At 46.1% G+C, this 22,034-nt stretch overlaps 1 protein-coding gene across 1 annotated transcript in view; it reads right to left on the bottom strand.

Annotated features, from left to right (window-relative positions):
• Nucleotides 1–22,034, bottom strand: part of VPS53 (VPS53 subunit of GARP complex) — a 137,599-nt gene that overhangs the window by 114,256 nt on the left and 1,309 nt on the right. Inside the window, exons 2-4 of the mRNA XM_084802771.1 lie at nt 18,414–18,494; nt 7,488–7,537; nt 4,529–4,595 (exon numbers count right to left, since the gene is read on the bottom strand). Of these exons, the coding sequence (XP_084658897.1) occupies nt 4,529–4,595; nt 7,488–7,537; nt 18,414–18,494 (198 nt within the window). The remainder of the gene's footprint in view (nt 1–4,528; nt 4,596–7,487; nt 7,538–18,413; nt 18,495–22,034) is intronic.

The following is a 22,034-nucleotide window of genomic DNA, read 5'->3' on the forward strand; positions in this document are numbered from 1 at the left end:
ATTTAAAAATCTGCCCAGATAGTCTTTTAATTGACTTATGGATTTATGCATGTGCCAGTGTGTGAGTTTGTACATGGAGTGTACAAAGGCGAGAGGCATCAGACCTGCCACAGCTGGAGTTACAGGTGGTGTGAGCTGCCCAGCATGGGTACTAGGAGCCGCCCGGTCCTCTGAAAGTGAAGCTCTCCTAACAGGAACCATCTCTTCATCCCACAGATTTGTTTTCTTTTGAAAAAATGAAACAATGTTTCATTATGTAGCCCTGACTGGCCCAGAACTTTCTCTGTAGACCAGGATGACCTTGGACTCCCAGAGATCCGCCTGCCTCTGCCTCCCTCATGAGTGCTCCCAGTACCGGAATAAAAGACATGCACCACCATGTTCAGCACCCCCCAAAAAGAACTTTTCTCAGGGTTCAGGATATGACTCGGTAAAGTGCTTAACAAAGGAGCATGAGGACCTGAGTTTGACCTCTAGCACTCCCCAAAACACGTGGAACAGCAGCTGGAGAGAGCGGCTATCTAGGGCTTGCCCTTCAGCCAGCCTAGCTGAATCGGTGAGCTCCTAGATCAGTGGGAGACCTTGCTCACCTCTGACCTCCACACACTGCACGAGTGCACACATACACACACACACCCAAATACAAAAAAACTTTCCTGCTAAAAACGTATTTTAAAAGGCCCAAGAGGGGCCTGGAGAGATGGCTCAGAGGTTAAGAACACGGACTGCTCTTCTAGAGGACCCTGGTTCAATTCCCAGCATCCACATGGCAGCTCACAACTGTCTGTAAACTCCTGTCAAGGGGATCTGATACCCTCACACAGACAAATATGCAATCAAAACACCAATACACATAAAATAAAAATAAATATTAAAAAATAAAAATAAAAAATAAATAAGTAAAAGGCCTAAGAGATGGCTCAGTAGCATGAAAGCTTAGCAAGCAGAATTCAGAACAAGAATCCATAAAAAAGTGGAGTCAGACTGACTCCACACACTTGTTCTCTGACCTTGACACGTGCACTGGTACGCATGCTTATTATCCTCCCCCATAATAATAAGTAACTTTTTAAAATGTCTTTCGCCTGGCGTGGTGGCGCATGCCTTTAATCCCAGCACTCAGGAGGCAGAGGCAGGCGGATTGCTGTGAGTTCGAGGCCAGCCTGGTCTACAAAGCGAGTCCAGGACAGCCAAGGCTACACAGAGAAACCCTGTCTCAAAAAAACAAAAAAAAAAAAAAAAGTCTTTCAACAGATCATGGACGTCAGGTCTAGAGGACGCACTTCCTAGCACTTGGGAGGTGGAGGGAGGAGAGGAGGGTCATAAGGTCAGAACGCACGTCATGAGACCCTGTCTCAACAACACAACACAACACAACACAACAACACAAAGCAGGCAAACTCTAAGACTCCACCGTGTGCAGTGAGGGCAGTCTCTTGCTTTACATCGGCTGGAAAGCATGGCTGTTCTGGTGGGCTGTGGAGATTCGATGTAGGAAGGGCGCTTCCCTTTGTCCCTGTGGCCGCTCTCCTAAGTGTTCCCAACCACTGAGGAAACAAGGTCAGGAAGCAAACTGTGCTTGTGTTCCAGGGAGGAGGGGAGCATGGGGCCTCCTGACCTATAAAAGCCAGTATTTTGGCACATCCGCAATTCCCCTCCACTGTGCCAGTCAGCTGGAGACGGCCGTCACGCCTGCAATTCTGCTCCTGCCCTCCCGAGTCACGCTTTTCGTCCCTAGGAGCTGACAAGGAGGGAGCCAAGTGCTCTCTGCTGAAAAGAGTCTGCCCCTGAGCTTGCATTCCAGTTTGCTGGAAGAGACAGATGGAGGGGATGACAGGAAAAGCCATTATTTCTTCTGGGCTTCCTCTCTGTCTGGATTCTAAGGAGACGAACACAAAATTCCATCACCGGCTGAAATGTGATCTAAACATTCTTGGAAACACGGTCTTGCTCTCTGAAATGCGAGCTGGCCTGCTGGCAACCTGTGACCCGTTTCCACATGAAGGTGGGGAGAAGCATTCCTGAGGCCTGCCCCTCCGGGGCTCTCTCGCCAGCGCTGCTCTATCACGGCCCTCAGGCTGTGCGTGGACACAGCATGCCCTGACAAAGTCCTCACAAGTCACTAGCTTTCGCCTCACAGTCTTAGGATTTTAAACTACTGAGGCTCCCCCGAGTATTTTAAGGTTTCCAGTGAGCCATTCCAAATGTAGGCTGAGTCACAAAACACACTAGTGCTATCCCAAATAGCAGCAGCCTGGGCCTATTCGCGCACAAACCATGGCTGGGGGTGCAGCTCAGGGGTAGAGCTACACATACTTGCCTTGCAGTCAGGAAGCCTTGACTTCCAGCACTGAGGGAAAAAAACCCCGACACAGATCAAGCTTTACACCACCTCAGCTGCAACTAAAAGGAAGTTTTACAGTCAAGGGTGAGGACATTTGTCCTCTAAGACACACCAAATATTCAGTGTAGCTGTATGTAGGATTGTGTAAAATGAAGTGTAAAGACGAAAAATAGTTCTTGTCTGTAAGGAGCTACAAACTAGCCAAAGGGACAAGATCTACTCATTAGTAAGCCAAGGGAGACCACGAACTCAGAAGGCCAGGCACAGCGGAGGGCTGGGGAGGGACAACAAGAAAGGACACACGTCTGGCCCCGTCTGTAGATGAAGAGGTGGTCAGGTGAAGGCCCAGTTTCCTTGGACCTAAGATTCTGATTCCTTTGGTGTTATTCAGATGGGATAAATAAAATACCATTCTCTTAGGAAGCAGTATTTGAGGGCTGGAGAGATGGCTCAGAGGTTAAGAGCACTGACTGCTCTTCCAAAGGTCATGAGTTCAATTCCCAGCACCACATGGTGGCTCCCAACCATCTATAATATAGCCTGATGCCACTGTATAAATAAAAAATAAATCTTTTTTTTTTAAAGCAGTATTTGAGCTAGCCCTTAAATGGGTAAATTTTTTAAATGGAAAAACTGAAAGAACGGGAAGCAAAACAACAACAAAACCACTTCGGGCCTTAATCAGGAAGACTGACAGTTGACCTGATGGGCCAAGAATTGCTGATACAAGACGCACAATTGAGAAGGATCGTCTAGATCAGGTTACTAATGCAGGAAGAGCCATTCTAAATTCCATGGGCTAAGACCCTACACTAAATACAAAGAAGAAACTGAGCTGAACAGCAGCATGCACCTCTTCCTGCCTCCTGACTGTGGGTGCGATGTGTCCAGCTGCCTCATGCTCCTGCTGCCCTGCCTTCTGGGCCCTGACAGACTGTATCCCCTCCAACTGTAAGCCAGACTAACCTCTTCCTCCCCCAAACTGTGTTGTGTTGGATATTTTGCCACAGCGATGATAATAACTAACACAGGTACGAAGATATGCATGGGTCAGAAAGCATGGGGCATGTGGCAGGGCAGAAAGTTTTCAGTGTGGCCAGAACAAAGAAAGAGACACAGAGTTGGAAACGTGGACAACAGCCTCGAGGGACGCGTGGGCGGCAGTCTCGAGCAGCAAGGGAGCGTGACTGAGCCATCAGCAGCAGACACAGGGAGGTTCAGACGAGGCCATTTCTACCTAGGATTAGACCCCTTCTTACACTCTAACGCTGCGCGGCAGAGAGTGCTGGCTGAAGTGGGAGGACTGGGCTACACAGCTAACACTGCCTCAAAAACACCTAGGGCCAGGGCTGCAGCTCAGTGGGGGAACATCTGTCTAGTGCGCACAAGATCCCAGGCTTGCTCTCCAGCACAGCAAAAAGCCAAAGAGGGCAAATGAGAGGAGTGAAGGCGTCACCACAGCACACCGCTGACCTGAGAGTCCTAACTGAAAGGCTGTCTGGACAGCGTAGAGAGGAAGGCCGGAAAGGCATGCTCAACATTTCTGTTACCACATCAATCTCTGAAATATGACGAATACAGAAGAACAGAATCCAAATAAAAAAGAAACTGGCTAATAGATAACATCTGCCCTTCAGACACCCAAGAGCACCTCCTCGCCATGGGCTTCGTGCCCTTCGTCCCCTCGCAGTAGCCCTCTGGAGCGAGAGCTGAAGGAACCATACAACACTGAAATGAGCCCAGGCTTGCTGCTGGCTGACGGGGCAGGTGTGAGGAACCAAAGCCGCCTCAGCTCAGCATCTCCTGCAGCAATCAAGCCAACAGTGAGCCCAACAACCAAGCTGTCAGACAGAAGCAGGCACTTGAGTTAGGCATGGGACATTAAGACATGTCTGGGATGGCGAAAACCAGGACCCTTCAGTTCATCCATCGTAGCCTGCAAGTTACCAGCCCTGGGTGTGCTGTGCATGAACACACAGTGCGGGTCTGGAGGGTACCGAGAGCTCGCAGCTGCTCTGCAGCTACTACCCCGCCATGGTGGGGCAGGTCACTCACGATTCCTGCTGACTATGGGAGCGACTAATAAAGTGCAAACAAACTGATGAACATTCTGGTCCCTTGGGTTTTGTGGTCTTTATGAAATTGGGGCACTGTAACTAACGCAGAGGGATGTGTGTCACTTACTTGCCTTCCATCCTGCCCCACGTTTGTCTGACCTCTTACGACAGTCCGGATATTGTCATCCAGTCTCCTGGCAAAATAGGATAGGATATAAGTCAGTGACATAAATTCAATTCTGGGCAGACCAAAAGACAGACAATCAGCAACTCAGTCCCCAGCGTCTGCAGGCTGCACCTACTTAGGCAGAAACCCAAACAGGTACAGTGATGGAAGACGGGGCTCAGACCAGGGAGCAACATGAGCACAAGAGCTGCCTCAGTACAGATGCAGGTGCTACCGTGCTTTAAAAATTGGCAAAGGCTAATATCCAGAAGCAGCTGGAAGAAGCAATAAAACAGCAAATGTTTCCACAGAGTAAATCAGCAGTGACAAAGTTAGAGCTGGTTTACAGCAATGAGCTAGCAGAGTCAAATTAGCAACTGCAAAATCCCTACTTTGGTGACTTTAAAACGGTCAAGGAAAGCTGGAGAGATGGCTTTAGTGGCCATTCTTTCGGAGATGCTGAGTTCAATCCCCAGCATTCACATGGCAGCTCACAACTGGCTGTAACTGTGTTCCCATGGGATCTGATGCCCTCATCTGGTGTGCAGATGTAGAAGCAGACTAAATACCTATATACATAAATAAATAATCTTTAGGGGAAAAAATGCTGGGCATGGTGGCGCCACCTGTAATCCCAGCACTCAGGGAGTCAGAGGCAGGCTGATCTCTGTGAGTTCAAAACCAGCCTGGTCTACAAATGGAGTCCAGGATACATAAAGAAAAACCAAGAACAAAACCAAAAAAAAACAAACAAGCAAAAAATGGTCAACTCTGCTTACTCTTTGCGCACTGGTGGTACAGCCTGTCGGAGGCAGACCTGCGGCTTCCAGGATCTCCCTTTTTCTGGGGCGTCCGCCAGAGGAATTTCTATCAGTCAGCTTCATTTTGCACTTGAAGGAACTATTTAAGGTATGGTAGCAAGAATGCAGGAAATACCTGGCTGCGGGGCTCTCTGGATTACCAGGAGGTTTCCGCTTTTTATGTAAGCTCTGGCAACTTTGAGGTCCCCTCTAGAGCCATTATGGCTGAAGCCAAAAAAACAATGAGGAGGATTTTGTTTGGTTGGTTTTGATTTTTTGAAGATTTATTTACTTTATTATTTTATGGGTAGGAATGTTTGGGCTGCATGTATGTATGTATACCAAATGTATGCCTAGTACCTGCTGATCAGAAGAGGAGACGGTTGTGAGCCACCAAGTGGGTGCTGGGAACTGAGCCTCTGTGAGAGCAACAAAGGCTCCCCGCTGTGCCTCCTAAGGCACCAGTGGGACAACACGTCTATGAGAGGGCCCTTTACTCAAAAATCTAAAGACTGGTGAGGGGACTCATTTTCTAGACTGAGAATGAATGCTTTCAATTTTCAAAATGAGTTTCCCCATCAAAAATCAAATAAAGACAAGCTGGATGTGGTGGTGCACGCCTTCAATACTATCACACTGGAGGCAGAGGAAGGTAGATCTCTTGAGTTTGAAGTCAGCCTGGACTACATAGTGAGTCCCAGGACAGCCAGGGGCTACACGGACAGGCACTGTCTAAAAAAGAAAAGAAAAAAAAGCTGGGCATGGTGGCGTACACCTTTAATCCCAGCACTCAGGAGGCAGAGGCAGGCAGATCACTGTGAGTTCGAGGCCAGCCTGGTCTACAAAGCAAGTCAGGACAGTCAAGGCTACACAGAGAAACCTTGTTGTGAAAAACCAAACCAAGCAAATAACAAAAAAGAGAGAGAAAACAATCAAGTGCATATAAAATCCCCACAGTAATCTGAAGCAATGGAGTCAGGCTGCTTATGTGATGAAAGACATGTATTTAGTAGCTTGTAGGCGCCAAGTTTATAAACCCAGACATGGATAGGCCGAACAAGGCCACCAGGCAGGAAACAGCTGACGATGACATAGACCACCAGGCCCTGGGTTAACCACAGTGTTGAATTCTGGGCCCCACCCAAGTCAACCTGTAGATCCAATGTTATAGTTACAGTTAACCAACAGATATAACCCCATCTCCATATCTGCTCTTAGCACAACACAGAAAAGGAAGCCTTTTAAAGAACAAAACCATTAAAATATTGCAGGAAAGTTTTTGCCTTTTTTTGTTTTGTTTTATTTTGGTTTTTCCAGACAGGGTTTCTGTGTGTAGCCTTGGCTGTCCTAGACTCGCTTTGTAGACCAGGCTGGCCTGGAACTCACAGTGATCCTCCTGCCTCTGCCTCCTGAGTGCTGGGATTAAAGGTGTGCGCCACCATGCCTGGCTGGTTTTGCCTTTTTTGAACATTAACTTCTCCTCCTCTTCTTCCTCTCTTCTCCTTTCCCCCATAAGGTCTCAGGTGTTCCAGGCAGGTCTCAAACTTACCAAGTAGCCACGGATGCCCTTGAACTTCTGAGCGCCCTGCTTCTAGCTCCCACGTGCTGAGACACCGGTGCATGCTCCCACACCTGGCTTATGGCTTATGCCATGTTCAGGACTGAATTCCGGCCTTCACGCTGTGCTGGGTTAGCACTCTACAGACATACATCCCCAGGCTTGATGAACTAAGTTTTTTTGCTTTATTTTAGGCCGGGTCTCACTGTACAGCCCTGGCTGGCTGGGAACTCACTATATAAAACAGGCTGGCTATGAACTCAGAAATCTACTTGCATCTCCCCCTGAGTGCTGGGATTAAAGGTATGCACTACCACAGCCTGCCTGATAACTGTTTTTTAACAGTCAGTCCCAGCTCCCTTCATTTTGGATGGGCAGTTAAACACTGGCCAAAGAATTAAGCTTCTTGTCATAGAGTTTACCACAAAAAAAAAAAATATATATATATATATATATTTTTTTTTTTTTTTTAAATTTGAGATTTTAGTGCTTTCATTAAAAAAATGTGATTCAGATATGGCTAGATTAACAATAAACCTTTCATTAAAACCAAATTACTTACCTTATTTTCAGTCTTATTTTATTCACGACATCATCTATGTTTGCCAGAGACTAAAAAATAAAAAAAAAAAGAACGTTGGCTGTTACTTTACTTCCTGGAATTCTCTTTCACAGGAAAATAATGTATGAAAGGGCTGCTTATGACACCTTGTTTGTTTGTTTGTTTGTTTTTTCAGACAGGGTTTCTCTGTGTGTAGCCTTGGCTGTCCTGGACTTGCTTTGTAGACCAGGCTGGCCTTGAACTCACAGAAATCCACCTGCCTCTGCCTCCCCTAGCTCTGGGATTGCAGGAATGCACCACTGCACCCAGCCTCAAGTTTAATCTTGACCCCACATTTAATTCTTTTAAAAATCATCTAATTAAAAAACTTTTTGAGGGGCTGGGCGTGCTGGCGCACACCTTTAATCCCAGCACTCGGGAGGCAGAGGCAAGCGGACTGCTGTGAGTTCGAGGCCAGCCTAGTCTATAAGGCGAGTCCAGGACAGCCAAAGCTAACACAGAGAGACTTTGTCTTGCAAAACCAAAACAAAAACCAAAAACTTTTTTTGGATTTTGTGTGTGTACATGTATGTACATGTTTGCACATTCTGTGAGCACACACGTATGCATAGGCCAGAGGCTGACATTAGGAGTCTTCTTCAGTCACTCCCCACACTTTCCCCCTCAGCAGCGCATGCTGAGCCATCTTCCCAGCCTGGTTCCTTTTAACACTCAGCAGTGGCTGACAAATACCCCATTCCCTTTTGACATTTTAGTGGGACACTGCCACAGTGCTCGACTTCCACGTCTATGGCTGCCTGTGTACTACAGTGGCAGAGTTGGGAAGTTGTGACAGGCACTGCAAGACCTATAAAGCTTGAGCGATACTTGCTAACACATGATAGGTAAGGCTGTGGGCTAGGTGTGGTGGCACCTTCTTTTAGTCATGGCACTCAGGAGGCAGGGCCAGGGGAGTCCCTTGAATTCAAGGTTGGCTGACACTACAAAGTGAGATCCTGTCTCAACAAAGGAAAAAAAAAAGACTATGACAAAAATCACAAAATAAAGTATAGAGAGAAATGGGCTGAATGAATGCAGCCATAGCAAAGTGTCTAATTCTTCCTCACAGCACTGCTGGGGAGCGCCAGAAGCAAGGCTATGGGCTGCACAACCCCACTGACGTGGTTCCAGAACAGGTGAAATTACTTCTCAGCTTGGAAGCCAGAACAATGGCTCCCTGAGGAAGCCAGTGACCGCCAAAAGCCAAGAAAGGCGCTCTGAGGACATGGTGTTAGTCTGCAAGGTCCTACTTGAGTGATGGTGCCCTTAATAGGGAAAATTCTTTTCTTTTGTTTTTTTGTTTGTTTGTTTGTTTGTTTTTTCGAGGCAGGGTTCCTCTGTGTAGCCTTGGCTGTCCTGGACTCACTTTGTAGACCAGGCTGGCCCTCAAGCTCATCAATTTATTTGCTAAAGCCAAGCATAACACCACACACCTGTAATCTGGGCACTCAAGAGTCTGAGGCAAGAGGATCACAAGTTTGATGTCAGTCTACTTAGTGACACTCTTTCTCAAAAAACAAAGCCAGCAACTCGGGAGGCAGAGGCAGGCGGATCTCAGAGTTCTAGGCCAGCCTGGTCTACAAAGCAAGTCCAGGACGGCCAGGGCTGTTACACAGAGCAACCCTGTCTCGAAAAACAGAAACAAAAACAAAAACAAAACAACACAGCAGCCAGGCATGGTGGCGCACACCTTTAATCCCAGCACTCTAAGCAGAGGCAGATGCAGAGTTTGAGTCCAGCCTTGTCTACAGAATGAGTTCTAGGACAGTCAGGGCTGCAAGAGAAACACTGTCTCTAAAAAAGGGGGGAAATACATATGTCTCTTTAATACCTTATCCTTCACCAAGCAAATAAAGTTACTTTAGTGACTGTAGATGTGTTAGGAAACTGGAAGAGCACACACATTAGTAACATGTCAGCGGCTGGCAATGCTTCTTTTTGCCTCTGAGTATTAGCCTGTATTTTAATTCATCTATATTGGCTGTCACAGAATAGTAAAAACAGATGGACCTAAAGAGAAAATATGGTGAAATGGTGCCCCCTAGTGGAAGATGGGAAGGATGGTATTCCCTAGCTTCCCTTACCTCTGCCCCAACAGATACTTTTTCTCAGGAGGAAGTATGCTTAGAAATTGCTTCTGGCTGCATGCTGACAAGAGAAAGCCAGGAACCTTCCAGGAACAGACCTGAGGTGCCAACTAGTCTGTTCACACCTCTCCTCTTAAGCCAAGATTTACTTCAAATTTTCGGGATCCAAGAATAGTCAGCCAGAGGCAAGAGTGAAAGTCAGAAAAGAGAAGCTACTTTTATGGGGTGGATTTAGTCCTAACCTACTCTCCTGAAGATTAGACCTTCAGAACTGGCGAGCTGCTCAGAGCCTTGCGCTGGCCTATCCTGCCACTGCCAACTCACTGGAGGACAGCTGTTCAACATCCTGAGTTTCTAAGAAAAACAGGCCTAACAGTTCCTGGCCTACCAACTCTGCTGGAACTCATTCTTAAAACAACAATCATGATTGTGTGTGTGTGTGTGTGTGTCTCTGTGTATGTGGTGGTGGAGGTGGTGGAGGTGGTGGTACTGCTGCTGCTGCTGCTGCTGCTCTATGTAGATCAGGCTGGCCTTGAACTCTTGCCTCTGCCTCCTGAGTGCTGGGATTAAAGGTGTACATCACCACGCCCAGCTATACATAGGTTTTTTTTTTTTAAGTGTCGGGGAAGCTGGAGAGATAAGCAGCTAAGTGCACTGCTGTTCTTCCAGAGGACCTGAATTCAGTTCCTAGCACTCATGTCACGTACCCCCTAACTGCCTGTAAATTCAGTTCAAGGGACTCTTGACAACCTTTCTGGCCCCTGCAGGAACTTAAATACACATGGCACAAACAGATATAGACACACATACACTCATAAATAAAAAAATAAACATTTTATTACACTTCATTTATTTGTGTTTGTGCACATGTGCATGCACAAGTATGGCTTGAGCACAAAGGTCAAAGGGCAGCTTGTGAGAACTGGTTCTCTTCTGTTGTATAGGCCTTGGGATTGAACTTAGGTCCTCAGGCTTAGTGGAAGGTGCCTTTACTTGTTCAGACTTCTCACCAGCCTATGCATATGTCCTCCCCACCTCCCTCCCTCCCTCCGTCCCTCCCTCCTCTTTTGGTTTTTTGAGACAGGGTTTGCTATCCCAGAACGCACTCTGTAGACCAGGTCTGGCCTCTGCCTCCTGAGTGCTAAGATTAAAGGTATGCGCCACCACCAACCAGCACACAACATTGAATCTAAGAACACCCAAAATAATCACGCAGATGTGCAGTTGCACTTTGAAAGTGAGAGAGGACCAGAGAGATGGCTCAGCAGGTGAAAGAACTTGCTGTGCAAGCCTAATGAGTTTGATTCGCAGAACCTACAATTGTGGGAGAGAACCAACTCCACAGCTGTCCTCCAAGAGCACAGCATGGCACCAAGATGCCTGCACACACCAACATATACAATAGCAAAGACCTGTAGACAAGGCCCACTGATAGGAAAAAAAAAAAAATCAGGGCATAAGGGCATATCTACCTGACCGCCCTTCTGGCACCTCTAGAGACACTGGACGGGTGTGCTATAAGGGCATATGGCCACGATGGCCCTTCTGGCACCCCTAGAGACACTGGACGGGTGTGCTATAAGGGCATATGGCCATGATGGCCCTTCTGGCACCTCTAGAGACACTGGACAGGTGTGCTATAAGGACATATGGCCATGATGGCCCTTCTGGCACAGAGACACTGGACAGGTGTGCTGGGAGACAACAAAGACCTAGCAGCCCAAGAATAATCAAAAGAACAGAAAGAGGACTCAGGGCATAGCTCAGTGCTAGAGCACCTGCCTAGCATGTGTGAAGCTCTAGATTCAATCCCTAGTGCACACGCGGGCAGACACACACACACACACTCACACAGACACATACATGCAGATACATGCATACATATACACACACACTCACATGCACAAACACAAACATACACACAGACACACACAGACACACTCACAGACACACACAAACACAAACATATATGCAAACACACAGACACACACACAGAGACAAATGACATACACAAACACACACAGAGACACACACTCACATATACATAAACACACAGAACACACACACAAACATACAGACACATACTCACAATGACACACACAAACATAAACACACACACACCACAGGTACAAACACACAGACACACACACTTTTTAAAAAATCCTATATCCTTAATTAGCTGATACATTTACAGCTTTTCTACTGGACAAGCACAAGAGAGAATCCTAACATTTAATGTGGTCACTTTGCCGAAATTCTTTTCCTTAATTCCCCAGGCGTATGAGGCACCCAACCATCCTCCTCCAAGTTAAATTTCAGGACATAGAAGGGGGCTGGAGAGATGGCCGAGGGGTTAAGAGCAATGTCTGCTCTTCTAGAGGTCCTGAGTTCAATTCCCAGCAACCACATGGTGGCTCACAACCACCTCTACTGGGATGTGACGCTCTCTTCTGTCAAGCAGGCATACATGCAAATGGAGCACTCATACACCTAAATAAATCTCTTTTTAAAAAGCTCAGGAAGCAGGGTCTGGCAGGACAGACCTGTGTATACGCTTCTGCTCTTTTGTTTTGCTATGCTTTGCTTCACCGTTTTGTTTGTGCTGGGGCCTAGTTGGTGCTAAGCCAATGTTCTATCACCAAGCCGCCACACCTGCAGGCCATGCTGCCTCTCTGGAATGCTTGGGCTTCCTTTACACCTGTCTGATGGCGCTGACATGCCCCACTCATGATTGCGAGTCCTCCCTGGAGTCGGAAGGAAGCCCTGTAAGCATCCAGAGACTGGACGTGTTGCTGCTTGGTACATCTTCTGACAACCACTCATCTGGTTTGGTTTTAATAGGACTGCATTGCTAAATGCTTTAATTATTGTAAAGCATTTCCTCTATTTAATATCCTTGATAAAATAGCACGTTCTCAGGGATGTATCAGTGCTGTGTCACATTCTATTCTTCTATAAAGGGATATGCTTTTTTAAGAAATGGACTCGGGGTGGGGGAGCTGGAGAGATGGCTCAGAGGTTAAGAGCACTGGCTGCTCTTCCAAAGGTCCTGAGTTCAATTCCCAGCAACCACATGGTGGCTCACAGCCATCTATAATGAGATCTGGTGCCCTCTTCTGGTGTGCAGGCACACACTCAGGCAGAACATTGTGTATATAATAGATAAATAAATCTTAAAAAAAAATAAGAAAGGATGAATTTGTCACTTTGGGGTGGTTTGTTTCCTCTTTCTTTCTTTCTTTCTTTCTTTCTACTTGATAATAAAGACCTAAGGCCAATAAATATTCTTTTATAATTACTTTTTAATTTTTATTGTATGTGCATTGGTGTTTTGCTTGCATGTATGTCTGTGTGAGGGTGTCAGATCCCCTGGAACTGGAGTTACAGATGCCATGTGTGTGCTGGGAATTGACCCAAGCTCCTCTGGAAGAAACCAGTGCTTTTAACCACTGAGTCATCTCTCCAGCCCTTGTAATTATTATTATTATTATTTTTAGACAAAGCTGGCCGTAAATCATGACCCTTCTACAGTAGGGCAACAGGAGTACCACAGTTAACAAGTCAAAAAGTTTCTTTACTTATTTATTTGGCTGAGAATACAGTAGGGCAACAGGAGTACCACAGGTAACAAGTCAAAAAGTTTCTTTACTTATTTATTTGGCTGAGAATTTTTGTTTGGTTTTTGTTTGGTTGGTTGGTTGGTTGGTTTGGTTTTTTGAAACAGCATTTCTCTGTGTAGCCTTGACGGTCCTGGAACTCACTCTGTAGAGCAGGCTGGCCTCGAACTCACAGAGATCTTCCTGCCTCTGTGTGTTGGGATTAAAGATATGTGTCACCACTGGCCAGTCTTGGTTGTTGTTTTTTTTCTATTTATTTTTATTTATTTTATGTATGAGTGCCTGCATGCATATATGCACACCACACGTATGATTGCTACCTGACAAAGCCCTAAGATGACACTGGGATGTGTGGAATTGTTCTTACAGATAGTTGTGTGTGGATGCTGGGAACTGAACCTATGTCCTCTACAAGAGCAAGTGCTCTAACTACTGAGCCATCTCTCCAGCACCTTATCTGGGTTATTTTGAGTCCCTCAAGTCAGCCAGAAGCTGAGATTCAACCTGATGAAGAAGAAACATCCGAGGACTTGTGGCTCCCACTCCAGCCATAGCATCCACAGACATGTAAGCCACTTAAGAGAACTACAGCCTCATCACGTCACTTACAATGCCACTAAACCTTCATATGTAGATATCTTTAAAAAAAAAAAAACAAGGGCTGGAAAGATGGCTCAGCGCTCAAGAGCACTGACTGCTCTTCCAAAGGATCCAGGTTCAATTCCCAGCACCCACATAGCAGCTCACAACTGTCTGTAACTCCAAGACCCGAAACCTCACACAGACACATTCAGGCAAAATACCAATGCACATAAAATAAAAATAAATTATTAAAAACAAAACAAAAAACACCTTGGTTTTGTCCAAGTGTTAAAAGAATTGGTATATTAGGGCACCGCCTTCTACTGTTTTCCGTAAAGATCTGTAGGACTCTGGGCTCTTAGGTGAGCTACTGGGTGTAAGTCTAGGACCAGGAAAATAAAGTGAGACCTGACCCTGTGTTCTGCACTTTCTGACTTACTGTAAGAAACTTCATAGAACACTATCATGCATGTGGAAATATGATCAGACAAGACACAAAACTAAATCTGGGGAATAACAAATGCTTTACTTAAAAATGTGTGTGTGTGTGTGTGTGTGTGTGTGTGTGTGTGTGTGTAAGCCAGCTGGTGGTGGCACATGCCTGTAATCTCAGCACTTGGGAGGCAGAGACAGGTAGAACTCTATGAGTTCCAGGCCAGCCTGGTCTACAGAGTGAGTTCCATGACAGCCAAGGCTATACAGAGAAACCCTGTCTTGAAAAACAATAAATAAGTTAATTAATTAATAATGTATGTTTTTGTATGAATGTACACAATCATTTCAGAAAGAGGTGAAAACCTGGTAGCTTCCTATGTAATTTTTTAACACTGATTTTTTGTTTGTTTGTTTGTTTACTTGACTTGGCATCTGTTATTTTTGTTGTGACAGAATCTTGCTATGTAGCCCTGGATATCCTAGAACTTATTATGTAGACCAGGCTGGCCTCAAATTTGCAGATATCTTCTTGCCTCTGCCTCATGACAGCTGAGATTAAAGCTGTGCCTCTATCCTGGTGTGGTGGCCATACCTGTAATCCCAGCACTTGGGAGGCAGAGGCAGGCAGATCTCTGTGAGTTCAAGACCAGCCTGGTCTACAAAGCAAGTCCAGGACAGCTAAGGCTACACAGAGAGACCCTGTCTTGGAAAAAACCAAAAGACAGGAGGAGTAAAACAACTGGCCAACCAGCTGTCATTAAGGCAGTTGTTACCGAATTTCTGTCACTAGCTCACCCCTAACTCTACTCTCACAGCAATCTTGAACAATAAAGGCTATGCTACTGACAAAATCTCCAAAAAGACAATCACACAGTGAACATTTCTCAAATTTTATTTTAAAAATTGTTGTATTTTTTTTTAAATAGACTGTTAAAAAAAACAAAAACAAAAAGATAACTTTGTTATTAAAGTCAGAAAAGGCTGGGATGATATTGGCGATGTGCGATATGAAGGTGTGTTTGTTAGGGTGTGAACAGTGACAGGGAGTGTATGAAGGTGTGTTTGTCAGGGTGTGAACAGTGACAGGGAATGTATGAAGGTGTGTTTGTCAGGGTGTGAACAGTGACAGGGGTGTATGAAGGTGTGTTTGTCAGGGTGTGAACAGTGACATGGAGTGTATGAAGGTGTGTTTGTCAGGGTGTGAACAGTGACAGGGGTGTATGAAGGTGTGTTTGTCAGGGTGTGAACAGTGACAGGGGTGTATGAAGGTGTGTTTGTCAGGGTGTGAACAGTGACATGGAGTGTATGAAGGTGTGTTTGTCAGGGTGTGAACAGTGACAGGGGTGTATGAAGGTGTGTTTGTCAGGGTGTGAACAGTGACAGGGGTGTATGAAGGTGTGTTTGTCAGGGTGTGAACAGTGACAGGGGTGTATGAAGGTGTGTTTGTCAGGGTGTGAACAGTGACATGGAGTGTATGAAGGTGTGTTTGTCAGGGTGTGAACAGTGACAGGGGAGTGTATGAACGTGTGTTTGTCAGGGTGTGAACAGTGACAGGGGTGTATGAAGGTGTGTTTGTCAGGGTGTGAACAGTGACAGGGAGTGTATGAAGGTGTGTTTGTCAGGGTGTGAACAGTGACAGGGGTGTATGAAGGTGTGTTTGTCAGGGTGTGAACAGTGACAGGGGTGTATGAAGGTGTGTTTGTCAGGGTGTGAACAGTGACAGGGGTGTATGAAGGTGTGTTTGTCAGGGTGTGAACAGTGACAGGGGTGTATGAAGGTGTGTTTGTCAGGGTGTGAACAGTGACAGGGAGTGTATGAAGGTGTGTTTGTCAGGGTGTGAACAGTGACAGGGGTGTATGAAGGTGTGTTTGTCAGGGTGTGAACAGTGACAGGGGTGTATGAAGGTGTGTTTGTCAGGGTGTGAACAGTGACAGGGGTGTATGAAGGTGTGTTTGTCAGGGTGTGAACAGTGACAGGGGTGTATGAAGGTGTGTTTGTCAGGGTGTGAACAGTGACAGGGAGTGTGCTCCACACTTTTGAATGTTCACCTGCTTTACTTCCACCTGACGGCCGCAGGTGAGCTAGCTGCGCAGGCCTACACTGCCTACACCCAACACTGCCCCTGTTTATCACCCACATCTGCTCTTCCTTGCAACACCAAGTAAAGGTGCCAAGTGGAGCAGGCTACAACCAAAGTCTAGCACGGTTGACATGGCCTACCATGCCATTTTCTCAGGGGAGCCTCTGGCCTCCTGAGCCTACATTCAGCGTATCCAATATGCCTCCTATCACAGCTCAGCTGAGCATTCTGCCACATTTACTTGTCACACGGTCATTATACATCAACACAGTGGAGAATCCATAGTTGTTAAATGTTTAGGATGCCTGGGGCAATCAATAGCAGGTCAAAGCTAATCCGAGTGCTGGGATTAAACGTAGGCGCCACTACACCCGGCTCAATGCTAAATCTTTTTGTTTGTTTGTTTTTCAAGACAAGGTTTCCCTGTGTAGCCTCGGCTGTCCTGGACTTGCTTGCTTTATAGACCAGGCTGGTCTTGAATTCACAGCAATCCATCTGCCTCTGCCTCGAGAGTGCTGGGATTAAATGCGTGCGCCACCTCCGCCCAGCCTCAATGCTAAATCTTAACAGTATAGTTGTGGTAGAAATGAGGATTTGTGTACAAAACCATAATCATCACTGACCAAACAGACCCATATTGCCTTTTAAATGTAAGTTCTATGCTCAATTACTGAAGTCGACCATAAATTCTGCACTGGCAAGGACTCCTCCATCTTGGAATGGATCTCTCCCCTCCAGCCCCACAAAAGTATGCAGAGTGGGCCCTGTGGGCACTTTTCTTTTCTTGTCTTCCTTCTGTACTCCGTGAGACCAGGAACTAGCTTGCTATGTTGACCATTTCTCTCCAGCTTCCAAAACAGTCCCTGGTATTTAACATATACATCATACGTGACGGGTGAGTTTGACTGGCTGACTGAATAAATGACTCCTTCAGAACTGGCTGAAAGCTCCCGGGTTTTTATTTTCCTAAGGAAACCCTTTTGTCTTGCACTCTTCTTTCCTATCTCCCTCATATCATTCAGCAGGATCCCGTCTGCTGCTCAGGCACACCTCAGTGGCAAGGACGCATGCCCATGCCCAGGACAGTGACTGACAGCACACTGTACCCAGTAAACACTCACTTAGCGAAGAAATGAAAAACCCAAAGTTGGGCACGGTGACACACATCTGTCATCCAGCACTGAAGAGGCAGAGGCAAGAGGACCACCCTGGCTACACAGTGAAGGCCACGCTGGGCCTTATCAGACCCTGTGGAGAGAGAGAGAGAGAGAAAGAGAGAGAGAGAGAGAGAGAGAGAGAGAGAGAGAGAGGGAATATCTACCTGGCCTCCCCCCAATTTTCCAGCTTCTAACTCTGGATTACTGTTAAAAAAAAAAATTAGGGTTGGAGAGATGGCTCAGTGGTTAAGGGCACTGTCTGCTCTTCCAGAGGTCCTGAGTTCGATTCCCAGCAACCACAAGGTGGGTGGCATGCAGGCACAGTTGCAGATAGAACACTCATATACACTAAATAAATAAATAAGTCTTTTTTTAAAAGCCCATCAAGGCAAATCACATGACAAGAGGATATAAGCAAATGCCTTCAACTTTAAAGAGCTGCTTTATCACTTGGGGTTTATCCTGCCTGCCTTGTTCCCACTTTCCCTTCCTATGTTATGAAACCCCAATTTATAACACAAAGTTTGGTGAGGAGTGAGAGAACCTCCTACAAACTAAAGGTACAATTTCTTTTTCTTGTTTTTTAAAAATAATTTATTTATTTTAATTTTATGTGCATTGGTGTTTTGCCTGCATGTATGTACTTGGAGTTACAGACAGATCTGAGATGCCATGTGGTTGCTGGGACTTGAACCTGGGCCCTCTGGAAAAGCAGTCAGTGCTCTTAAGCACTGAGCCATCTCTCCAGCCCCTAAAGGCACAATTTCTAACACACTCACCAAATAATGCTCGTTGAACTCGCTAACTGGCCCCGCTGGTTACGGTGGGCTCTGATTTGAACTTACTGACACCTGTTTATCACAGCAGCCACGAGACGCAGGATGAGACAGAAGGCCCGAGAAGAAGGAAACCTAGAGCTGGTCACTTACTTGCTCTGTTGGGAACAGAGTATTGATATATTCCACCGCATTGAAGTCCGCTTGATCGAGGGGATCCTGGCTTGGAAATACCTACAGAAAAGCAGGGGTTATTGATTAAAACATCGCGTGGGACACCACAGAGATATACAAGTCTGTCCTGAGGCTTTGGGGATTATGTTCCAACCAGAAGGACCGGGAGCAGCAAGGGGACTTGGGAAGCAAAGGTCCCGTGAGCCTAGCGAGCCAAGAGGGAGCCCCAGACTCCAGGGTCACAGCACGGTCCTCTGACGTGCACTCCGTGCTGTGGCATGTGCACCCACACATCACATCCTATACACACACAGAATGATGCTAAAACAAGGAAATAAAATTATAAAAATGGGGATTCAAAATTCAATCTTTATATTAGACAGTTGGCTCTTGAAGACAAAATAAAACAGAAAGAGAAATTTTCCAACTTTTTTTTTTCATTTCATAATGCTTCACGTACAATGGATACTCAAGGAAATAAGTAGATGCTGGGGCGCAGGAGTCAAGGAGACAGGAGGAAAGGCACAAGAAGACCAGAGGGGGAATAGGAATGACACCTGCAAGCCAAGGAACACTAAGCGACGCCAGCCACCGCCAGAAGCAAGAAGAGCGGGAGGCTCCCCGGGGCTGCAGAGCGTGGGCCGGCAGGCGCTGGTTCCCGAGGATGATGGTTGCTTTGGGTTTTGTGAGAGATGGTCTTAATACATATATATTAAGCTAACATGCAACTCATTAGATAGCTCAGGCTGGTCTCAATCTGGTCCTCCTGCCTCAGCCTCCCAAGTACTTAAGGTGACAGAGGTGTGCCAGAATTTCTGGCTCCTGCTAGTATTTTTGATTCAAGATTTCAGACTTCCAAAACTGTGACAGGAAACAAAACAACACACACACACACACACACACACACACACCAAAGTCAATCTTGACTTTTCAATACCTGCAGTGCTGACATCTTGGCATAACAGAAGCTAGAACGTGGGCACCTCCTACTAGTAAAGGACACAGAAACCTTAGGGACTGGCGGGTGTCTTGGAAGCCTGAACAGCAGCAGTCACATGCACCAGAGAGTCATTTACCTATCCATTATTTTTTTATTTCTGTCTAGTCACATGTGGTGCCACAAAACGTGTAACTAAGCACTTGGGAGGTGCAAGCAAGAGGATCAGGCATTCAAGGTCATCATCGTCAGCTACACAGCAAGTCTGAGGCTATTCTTAGATATATGAGACTCTGTCTAAAAAGAAATAAAGACTTTATTTGGGCTGGTGCTGTAACTCAGTGATAAGATGTCTAACTAGAGACCCCAGGTTCAGTCCCCAATATTGTGTTTAAAAAAAAAAAGTTTGGTTACCTCTGCACACAAAAACACTATTTATGTGTATATATATTTCAGTGCTGGAGATCACGCCCCATGCCTCATCTATTCTAGGCCAGCCTCTACCACTGGAGCCACAGCCTCAGCTTGCCTTAGAGGGATCTTTTATGCTTCAGATGGCATCAAAAAAGGAAAAACAGAGTCCACACATGGTGGTGCACCCCTGTAATTGCAGCACTTGGGAGGCAGAGGCAGGCAGATCACTGTGAGTTCAAGGGCAGCCTGGTCTACACAGCGAGTCCAGGACAGCCAAGGCTGATCCCATGGGTACTTAATTTTACCAGTTCAAGGCAGATTGCTCTGTGGAGCAGTCTTCAGGGAAGCAGCCTTTGTAAGAAACACAGGGCTGAAGAATCACAAGCAGGAGAGACTCTTAATGGGTAAGAGAAATGGCTGCTCTAGCAGACATCTTGGGCTCAGTTTCCAGAACCCATCAGGCCGATCCTTGCAACTGCCTCCAACTCCAGTTCCAGAGAATGTGATGCCATCTTCTGGCCTTCAAGAGCTCCTGAAGGCATATGGTGTGCATAAACTTACACATACGCACATACATAGTAAATAAGCAATTTTTAAATTTAAGAATAAAAATGAATAAATCAAAACGTCTTCCTAAGAAAGACAGAGGATGGTTATTAGGAGGAGGGCTGACAGAGTCCGAGATGTAAAGGGCCGGTCAGGGGGAGGAGAGGCTCAGCATTTTCTTTTCAAAGCACCTCTATGCTGTACACGGATGGTAGGAACACAGCACATCCCATGTGACCCACGATTAATTAAATGCCCTTGGCAGAGGGTGTGCTGGGAACAGGGCCTGCCCCTGTGACCTGGTATGAGGAAGTGAATGAGTGTTCCACTTCCTCACTCTCCCGGTTTCTCCATCCCTCTCTTCCTGTTCCTGGGTGTAATCCCAGGCATTAACAGATTTCACACAACACAGCCCTGGCTTAAGCCACTTCATCCGGGGACACCTGTAAAGAGAACGCCTGGCTCCAGAGTTGGCAGAGAAAACACTAGACCTATCAATAGACGCCTAGGCAGCGTGCTTCCCGGCAGTTTAAGAATTTTCAAGGGGAACATGGCTGTGGTGGTACTCACTTCATACAGTGTCTCTGGAACTTACCACAAGGTGAAATGTGGTTCTATTATATCAGCCCTTAACTCAACCACTGAGTCATCTCTCCTGCCCCTTAGACAACTGAAGTAAGAAAGAAAAAAAAAAAAAGCCTGGTGCAGTGGCACACGCCTGTAATCCCAACACTTGGCGAGGCAGAAGCAGGCGGATCTCTGAGTTCGAGGCCAGCCTGGTCTACAAGCAAAGGCTACACAGAGAAACTCTGTCCTGAATAAACAAACAAACCAACAAATAAGTAAGAAAAAAAAATCTAAATTCATCTTGACATCAGGCATCTGCTGACTAAGCCTTGAAAACTTGAGACTAGAAAATGCATCATCACGTGATAATGACAATAATACGATCTTCTAACGTTTCCAATGCAAACAGTACTGGGCGGTATTGCTTACTCCATTGGAGCCCGGAAGTCTAAAGTGCAATGGGAATGGGGGTATTTTCTGGCTGAAGGATGCTGGGGAAGCATGACCCCAGTACCCCCAAGTTTTACCCAATGGGTTGTCAGCCTCGGGATGCAGGAGTAAGCAGCATCCCCCCCAAAACACACATAGGAATCTGTAAGTGGGACTGTGTAAGCACATCACTTAGTACGGTGGCAGAGTCAAGATTAAGTATTAATGGTTGAGCCAGGCGTGGTGGTGCACACCTTTAATCTCAGCACTTGGGAGGCAGAGGCAGGCAGGCATCATCTCTGTGAGTTCAAGGCCAGCCTGGTCTACAGAATGAGTTCCAGAACAACTAGAGCTGTTACACAGAGAAACTCTGTCTCAAACAAACAAACAAAAATTATTAATGGTCCATATATGCTATTAGTAATAGAATTAACACTTTACTTGGGCAAACTTCCCAATAGTCATTAAGTGGGACTCTCTTTCTTTTCTTTCTTTTACACTAGTACAGGGTGTTGAACCTAGATCCTCAGGCACATGAGGCAAGTGTTTTCCCACTGAGCCATATCCCTAGTTCCTAATGTGTCTTTTCTTACATCATAGCCCCATGCCAATTCCTCTACAGGCGATCTTCTTCCCTTTACCAAGAAGAAAACCCTTTACAGGGGCCTACACAATTATTTCTAGTAGCATTACCAAAAGTTGTAATA

The sequence above is a fragment of the Acomys minous genome (assembly GCF_964271855.1).
Source record: "Acomys minous genome assembly, chromosome: 12".
Classification (NCBI taxonomy): Eukaryota; Metazoa; Chordata; class Mammalia; order Rodentia; family Muridae; genus Acomys; species Acomys minous.